Source organism: Calidris pugnax, unplaced genomic scaffold, assembly GCF_001431845.1.
Source record: "Calidris pugnax isolate Ruff unplaced genomic scaffold, ASM143184v1 scaffold17, whole genome shotgun sequence".
NCBI classification, from domain to species: domain Eukaryota; kingdom Metazoa; phylum Chordata; class Aves; order Charadriiformes; family Scolopacidae; genus Calidris; species Calidris pugnax.
Window position 1 is genome coordinate 5,752,668 of NW_015090794.1, and position 9,196 is coordinate 5,761,863.

Here is a 9,196-nt window from a genome sequence, read left to right on the forward strand (position 1 = left end):
GAAATTTTCTTTTACTAAGAAAACCAAGACAGAAGAGAAGTTATCATTTGGGATTTACAACAGCTGGTACACAGGAAAGCAGTCACTGCTGGGCTGAAGGACCAGCAAGCAGTGGGTTTGAGCACACCAGAGTGTCTTCCTTCTGAGACAGGAAGGAAAACAATCCTTGCAACCCAGTCCGGCAGAGACTCCATACCATGGGAAGACCCCTTTCAAAGTAGATGCAAGTGAGCAGGCGAAAATAGAGCACCTTATGAAATAATAAAGCTCCACGTTCAAGGAGGGAGCTCCAGCCCCTCTCGTGGGCTCGGCGGTTCATGCTGAGATGGCAGCTGAGGCTGCAGTTCCCAGCTCCCTGCCCTGTTTCCCCACTCCAGTGCACAGCCTGACATATTAGCGTAACCCTCAGTTCCAGTTTGTATTAATATGTCGGTCTATGCCCTGCAGTAACTCAGGAACAGATATAATGTCATTCAGCCACTGAGCTAGAAGGCCACAGGAGGGCTCGGAGGTGGGGCCTTCCCTGGGTAAATCTGAGCCCACCCGTACCCAGGAATCTGTGAGTAGCCAGAGTCTCCATATCACCACCTTAGTGCAACACAGAGCCATAAATATTCAGCAGGTACTAGGAACAGCTGAGCCCTGCTAAAAGAATTTAAATATATAAATTAAATGAGGTAATTAATCAATTCAGGCAGTTTGCAAAAAATGTACATCAAATTTACATATTTTACTAAGGCATGTGATTGGTGATGAAGAAGGGTTTGGGGAACAGAAAGGAATCACATATAACCTGTCACTTATGCAAATCACTCTCTATTCACCAATTTAAAAAATGAGTTAGTAACATGTGAAGCTGCTTTAAGATGCTGATGTGCATCTCCCTGGCGTGTGCGGGGCAGTGTTTAGGCAGTCTGGACTGTAGGAGCATGGTTCAGCAGCAGAGCTGTGCGGGTACAGGTGCCATACCCTGAGAGCACCTCAGCATTAGGGAGCCAGCGCGCCGCAGCCGACACACGCACAGGCAGCGGAGAATAACAAGAGGAGGGAAATGCATTAAAAATCTACCTCGAACAATTGATTTCAGTATGTCTTAAAAGTGATGGGGTTGCTTCGTAATTTGTTTCAGTGTCAGTTTTAATCTTACAAAGTTTAAAATATAAAGGCTATAGTTAATTCAAACTCAGATGTTTCTTTTTTTCAACTTGGAATCCAGATTTAAAGGAAATCAATGTTGATCCAGATGGTGTGTATGGGAACATATATGTATGTATGTATACACTATACACATAAATGCATTTCAGAGGGGTACCTATGCCCAAACACCAATTACCTGTGCAGCTCTGGTTTGCACTGCTACATTTCTCAGTGTTGCTTTTTTGTCTCATCATGGGGTTTCTTCTCAGCATTTAAACACGTAGTTTGTTCTTTAGCTGTGTGTTGGTGAAAGCGTGCAGCCAGGATTTATGGATTTGTGAACATGTCATTATGGCACTGGTGGACTGGCTCTGCACGCTTGGAGCTGATTTCCATTTATCTGGAGAGTAGGTGTTTAACTAATGGGCACATCAGGCATGGAATAAATGCAGGGCAGCTTCTAGTGTCAGTGTTTTACAAAAACATCTGAATGAATGAGCTGAGAGAGCAAAACATTGCCTGTTTTTATATTCAGTGAACAGAAATAACAAGAAAAAGTGCCATGATGAAGCACTACCCTTGTGCATTACTGATTATTTCAAGGTTAATTTTATTCATTCTGAATTATCACCGTATCTGCAAGACTGAAGAGCAATGAGTTCAAGGAACTGAGAGAATTAAGTAATTCCAAACCATAGGCTGAAAACAATCTAATTAATATCTCAAATAAGAATGTGAAGGAACTTATGTGAAAGGTGACGGTAAATTTATGTCACTTATTGATCACATTCTAGCTTGAATGAAAGGCTGATCATATTTGTTAAAAGACTTTTGAGTTAAAGGGCTGTAACGCTGCGTGCATCAGCTGAGTGAGCTGTGCTATGAGGAACTGGGCAAAAGCACAGCATAAACTATGGTCTAGAAAAGCAATGAAAGAGAAGAGAGATATGCTCTGTTTAAGGGCTCATTCTGCTTCAAATGATGAAGCTCCCACTGACTTCAGGCTCTTGAACTCTTCTATAGCAGAATTATTAGACTTAACATTATGTTGTGCTCCAAGATTCCAACTAGATCAAGGTCTTACTGGGCTAAATATAAGGAAAAATGTCATTTCTGCTGAGAAAGCTTTACAGAATAACATGTTTTTTAAGGAGAAATCACAAGTATTGGGGACTAAGGAGTATCAATTATGCGCAAATAACAAAAAAATAAAATGTTAGAAGAACATGTCAGTACTGCATGATAAGATCTGCTGTCTTTCTTCTCTTTATTTCTGATTAAATCCTTGGAGTTTTCTCTGTAAACATGCAAAAACTGAATTAAGAGAACTTAATGAAGGCTGCAAAAGCAAAACTTGCAAACTGGGAAGAAGTCAGAATTCAGGTTGTGTAGGAATAATGTATGCTTTTTATGCACAAGAACACATACTATTTTTTCATTCTGGCCTGGGGATGAGTCAAAGCTGCGTACTGAAGGAAGCTGCGGTTTGTAAGGCTGTTGTTAGAGAAGCTGAAAATTGTAGTGATTTTGATAGGGCACTACAGGAAGACGATTTGGTGGTTACATTGCATGTATGTTATTTGGGAAATCAGATTCTCTTTTACATAATGCTAGACAGCTCTCCCACACCAAGCTTTTCACAGGCGCAAAGTGTATCCGGCAGTAGAAGGCAATTTTATTATTTAAGTCAGCTTGAATTGTGTCATCGTTTAGACACGGACACAGCCTTTCTCACAAAAATAACATGCAATAACAGCTGTGCAGGTGAGATTTTCACCAAGCAGTGCCTGGGGTCTCAGCTTCCCCTGTGGAGACTTTGAACCCTCCTGGGTTTGCTCTAGATAGTGCCAGGTGACTGCAGCCAGAGGGATGCCCATCCTCTGCAGCGCCAAGCATGTTACCATGCAAATATCCAGTGGCATGAAAGAGTGTCTTTTTAGCTGGTTTCTTATGGAAACAGAAGTTACATAGTCCCTGGGCCAGCAGGTGGGCAGTGGGTCCGCTGGTTGCAACTTTCGGTCCCATTGCCAGCTCCGTGGTCAAACACCTCAACTTGTGAGTTTCCACAAAAACACCCTTCAGAGGGACTGTGGGAAAATCTGAGTAGGACTGAGAAATATGAGCAGAACAGACAGATAGTCTGGTTGTACTTCACATATAAATTCAGTCCCATGGAAGACTGCCTGGGCCAGAGCAGGGAACTCTGGTGGATAAGGACCTGCTGCTTAGATCTCTCTCTGCATCTGGCCCCGTGGCCCTGCCCTTTCGTGCTCTGCTACTATGTCTTTCCTCATAAAGGCTGGTTATCGAGCTGGCACTCGAAGTATGACCCAAGTGACATCTCTAGTGGTATCATCAAAGTCTTTTCTAGAGGCTTCAAGGAAAGATGGAGAGATAAGGACTTGGTAATGTTGAGACCTGGAAAACATTAAAAAACAGGTAGGAAAATAAGCCTAGAAAAAGCAGTTAAAATTAGAGAAGATTAAATGATAAATACCTTGGGGGAGTTTACTGTATGTTTCACTCCTAATTGTACTGCACCTCTTAGACTGATTTTTCTTTTAATTTTCATAGCACTCCGCTATCAGCAATAAGCACCAAACTGAGATAAATTACCAAGTTGGATTCATTATACCATCCAAACAAATTTCCCTGGGCTTACTATGCCTTAAGGGCTTGATACTTTCTTGGCAGCCTCTTTGAAATTACCCCTTCAACAAAGATGACATAAACTTGGGTCTGTAGATCATGAAAATTTATGTGAGAGAGCAGTTACTTTAACAGATGGAAATGCTCGGATTCACCGGAAGGGTGAAGCATCAAGTATGCTATTAATTTTTGAAAAAGATTTCACCATATAATAGTCTTGTACTATTGGCAGCCACGGTAAAAGATAACTGCTTCTTGCTCCACCTTTGTCTTTTTCTGCAGTGCAGTACAGCGAACGCCAGCTCCGCTCCAGCATTGTGCAGCATTTCATAATACGCAATTGCTTGTAAGTCCTGATTCAGCTTTTCACTCCTGCAGGATGCAGTGTTTCTCATTCTCATTAAGCTTCTGCCTGGGCTCTCCAGAAATAATGCAAGCAGCACAAACCTCCCAACAGCTGCCAGTCAAAACAGCCAGCTCTTGCAGCCACATGAACTCATCTCCAGCCACGCTGTTTGGCTTGCAGATAACAGAACATCTGGGGCAGGACCCTGGGTACAGCACCGTCTAATCGAGCAGCAGAGAGGGAACTGCTGTTTGTGGCACACATTTTATTCGGCATGAGTAAAAGCATACTTGATTCTCGGCCAGCGCTCTCTACCAATCAGACATGCAATTGTTCCACAAAGAGTTTGATTTTCAGAGCTGTTGAGAAATTTTTTTAACCCAGTTGCTATGATGCTGTCAATTTAACTACGTAACACCCTGCATGCAGACTATGACTTCCCTCTAAGGAATTCTGTGTGACTTCCAACACTCATAAAAGGATTGCTGCAATTTCTGCTCTCCTGAAGACCAGCATTGAAACTACTGCTTTGGGCTAACTCACCATTTTTACCCTGGCTGAGATGTAACAGATGTAATATGGCTGATTGTATTGACAAAAAAATTTACTTTTCTACCATTTTTCCTTGGACGTTTCAAGACCTCAGTATTTCAAGACGTACAACTGTTTCAGGCTTTGTATTAGTCAGGTCAAAGTAACTCCAATGACTACTTTTTTAGGAACCAGTCACTTAAATGGAAGGGCTCAGTTTATATATTATTTATGACTGTTGCTGGTAATGAGTAAATGATGTCTAGGATGTTTAAGGAAGCATATAGTAAATAAACAGAAAATTAAGAAACAGCTTATATCACAACCAAGGACTTCTGTAGGCCACGATGTAATAAATATGTAACAAATGTCTGTGATAGGAACCCAAATATTTACTCATATACTGTACATAATGCTACCTTGCCTAGGAGATGTAAAATGCCTTGAAGATGTACTAGCCTTAAAGAAATTCAGTAGAGCAAAAATGCAAGTTCTAAGAGAAGTGAATGTATTGTATTTGTTGCACTGCTGTAGAGGAATATTGCTCAGTAGAAGTTATCCTCTAAAAGACCTTGAGGAAATGGAGCAGATGGTTCCATGTGCTATCCCACTTAAATTCAAAGTGGTTTTATAAATACCCAGAAATAGTAAAATAATATTTTCCTTAGCATTTTATGTAAAGAAAAGAAGGTAAAAGACAATTTTCATTAGTGTTCAAATCACAGTGCATTTGTTATGGAATTCTAAAATGCAAGATTGACCTTTTTTGCATTAAAATAATTTCCAACAGAAAACCCTGTAATGGTTCAACATGCCTTGCTATTAGGACTATTGGTACATTGGGTTTATACACCCCATAGAATAAGGAAAAATTCCAGTTTGGGATGAAGTAAGGTAGGCCCCAATATGGACTGCCCCATTTGTTCATGAGAGACAGTATCTCTGCTCGGCGGTACAAAATCTCCACAGACCATTACACCTGCCGACATTTTTAATGAAGAAAACAGTAGGAGTCCCGAGGGACCAACTGTGCATGCGCTGACGGGCTGTGCCTGCGCCACAAGGACAATATGTTCTGGACACCCCAGGCTCTCGATGCCTGCACAGATTGGCCATACATCACATGTGCTTCGAGTCTGCTATATCCAGAAAATAGTGTATGGGGGCATTCAACTGAAAATCTGGCAGGTTACTGATAAAAACAGGATTCTGCCATCAAAGCAGTAGAATTGGCAGGTATAGGGATAACTATTCTAGGAATCCTTTATAATTTTTAAGAGGCATCCATCTGCAATATACAGGCTACAGGATCTTGGCGTCTGGTTCTTCTCTGCTCTAGTTAAATACTGTTTTGCTCCTTGGCTTCTGTCCTATTTCCAGAAGAGGAAATAGCATCTCTTTCCTTCTCGTGGTTGGTGATTGTTTTTCTCTCAATCTGTAGCTTTGTTATGGATCAGGGAACCAAGGGCCAAAAGTGACTCGTAATCCTCAGCACATGCTGTTTTTTCTAGACATACTGCTTAGTAAGGAAGTAAACTAATAAGGGGTAAAAGTTGCAATATGGTGCTTACTGCCTTATTTCAGCACATTAAATATATACAATCTGCTCTTTATTCCAACTAAAAATAACACTCAGATTAATACAGCTTTCTTTTATATATTAAATAGAGAAATCATTAACATGAATTATAAAGCAGGAAAAGCATGGTTCACAGTGCCTGTCACTCCAGAGTTCTGCACTGGGATGGATGTGGACAGTTTGATGGAGTGGATTGAGCGTACGCCTCAGAGTGAGACAGCAGAAGTATTTCTGCGAGTGTCACCAACTCATTCTGAGATTTGACAGGTCTTCTAAGTCCATTTATTTCTATTTTGAGGGGGTCCAGATTTAGACACCTTATTTATTTTTTTTTTTTAACAGGACTCAAGAATCTACAGCTCCAACTGATGTCACTGCTGGCCATTAAGCATCCAAAATTGAAGTCCCAAACTCGAGGACAGAAAATTAGAAGGCAGTTTTGAAAATCTTGGCCTCGACTTCCCCGGGCTGCTTCACGCTGAGAGTGGTGTCTGAATGACCTTATCCATCTTTGCAAAGGGGCTGATTGAAATCTGCGGCTGAGAAAGTGCTATACAAACAATTATTGCTCTATCTCACAAATCTTGATGAATATTTTAACTATTATCTATAGTAACATTCAAATTTCACAATATAATCATCCTTGTAAAAACAGATCAAGTATGTCTTTTCGTTTGGCAGCTGTATAGCATTTTACAGTTTTAAGATGTGCACAACAGCAGTTCAGAAAGCGAAGCCTCACTGATCCATTTTACAAATGGAGACAACTGCACTCAGAAGAGGGATCTGCATTATACGACACAGACTGCAGCAAATTCACCTCTAGAACACAGGATTTCTGATAGAAAATTTACTGTATCAAAACCAAATCAGTGGTTCTTAAACTCCTGCTATATGCAGGCAGTTGCTGGCCATAGTATGCCAGCTTTCTTCCTTGCCTCCCCTTGCTAAATTAATTTGAAAGGTAGTTAAAAATACATTCCTAGTGTTAACTCACCCCTGAAGTGATTCCTGTTGCTACCATTGGGATACTACTTAGTAATAAAATGGAAAGAAAAATCATCACCTGCTGTGTCACCAGGGGCAGAGGATCTCCTAGACTTTGTTGGAAATGGTGAGAAAATGATATTGTTGCTTTACATACAAAAACCTAATTTTGCCGCATGTTGTGTAATTCCGGATGTCCATCTCAATTATAAAGAAGGGGAAAAAACATCTATCATGGCTCATGGAATTGATTGGTTTTGCAAAACTGATTCACTTAAGATACACACGCGTATGTCAGCTGAAAGGCAGCCTGATGGGCACTGGGTCATATTGCATCAAATGGCATTATGTTGCAATGAAGCCTCATAATATAATTTATTTTTTTTTTGTCCTGAAACTGATTTTGAAATCGGTACATGTCTTGCATGCATTGCTTGTGGACCGTGAGCCAACAAGAGCGTACCAGCAGGATGATGGCTGCCCAGCAGAATCCAAGGGAGGCGGCAGCATGCCATCTGTCTTAGCTAAGTCACCAACAGAACCGTGGCAGATTACACACAGGGGAATTTTAAAAGTCTCCTCAGATCTTTCACTGGTCTCAAATGTAAGATATCCTAATTAAAAGAAGAGTTTGATCTACCCAGGTCTCTTTGCTGAGTATCTGACTAAACTATTGGAATTTTTCATAACTAAGGAAATATTCTGCAGTCAGGAGTTGGGTTTATCAAATCAGCTAATGTAAGTTTCCAGGTTTTGCAGGAGAAATAAAAATATGCCTGAAACAGACTTCACATCTTTTTTGGGAAATGTACTCAGAATACCTACCAAATTGAGGAGACTTTTTTTCTCCCCACAACGTATACAGACAGGCTTTCCCCACCATGGGCACCAAATGCCCTTCTAGCAAATGTGGTGACTGCTTCACATAGAAAAGTCTGGGCTTAGAAGGACACTATCTGGTAGTCTGCTTTTGAAATGCATTTTAGCAGCTGGGAGGAAGAAGGAGACACTTCAGGGGTTTAGTTAGTGTTTAGTGTGGGATTAGCCAGCTTTTTGCTGACCGCTGGCAAACATCAGACTTCCCCCTGGCAGTCCTATGTGGGTGACCTGTCCTAATGTGAAGAAATGTGGAGATGAGGATCTGGCCTGCTCGGAGGGACACAGCTCTGCACAGACACCCCATCAAGGCTTGGGGCAGCACAGACCCCTGCAGAGGGAAGGTGGGAAGATGCCCACATCCTCTTAACGAGGGGAGACGGGAGCAGGGCAGGGGTCCTCCATGTCTGCTCACGGCCTGGGAGCCCTAGCTCCTCTCAGGGCTCAAGGGCACCGGGTTCTCCTCATGCCCCGGGGACTTTGGTCCCCTCAGCACCCGTGGGCCCAGGCTCCCCTCAGGACGCAGGATCTGGGATCCCCTCACAGTTGGGGACCGTGAGGCGCTGCCTCCCCTCACACCCCGGGGACTCTTGTTCCCTCAGGGTACGGGGGCGCCAGGCTCCCCTCAGGCCTCGGGATACCCCGGGATCCCTTCAGACTGGGATCCTCGGGCTGCCCTCACGCCCAGGGACCGCAGGTTCCCCTCAGAGCTGAGGGGGAGGGACCCCGCCGGCTGTCACCGACCCCTGACAGCCCGGGGGCCTCCGGCTCCCCCCGGGTCTGTGGGATCCCCCAATCCCCTCAAGCCGCGGGGCGCGATGGCCACGATGGCCGCCCGCTCCCCCGCGCCCACTCACGGGGCAGACCGTCGCCAGGTGCCCCGCGGGGCGGGCAACGGTGGGGACCCCCCTCCCGGCAGGCGGGGAAGCCCGTCCCGCGGCGGCCGGAGGCGGGGCACCACCGCCCCCGCGCCCCGTCCGCCGCCCTCCCAGCCTGCCCCGCGGAGGGGGCGGGCGGCCCATGTCCGCCATCCCGGCATGCCGCGCGGCCGGGCAGCAGCCGGAGCAGCCGCGGCGGCCGCGTCCCCTCCC

General features: G+C 44.0%; 1 protein-coding gene across 1 annotated transcript in view; it reads left to right on the forward strand.

The window, feature by feature from the left end:
- The first annotated feature begins 8,923 nt into the window (after nt 1-8,923).
- The window catches only part of SMG1 (SMG1 phosphatidylinositol 3-kinase-related kinase), a 63,221-nt gene continuing 62,948 nt past the window's right edge, over nt 8,924-9,196 (forward strand). Inside the window, exon 1 of the mRNA XM_014936204.1 lies at nt 8,924-9,024. Within this exon, the coding sequence (XP_014791690.1) occupies nt 8,924-9,024 (101 nt within the window). The remainder of the gene's footprint in view (nt 9,025-9,196) is intronic.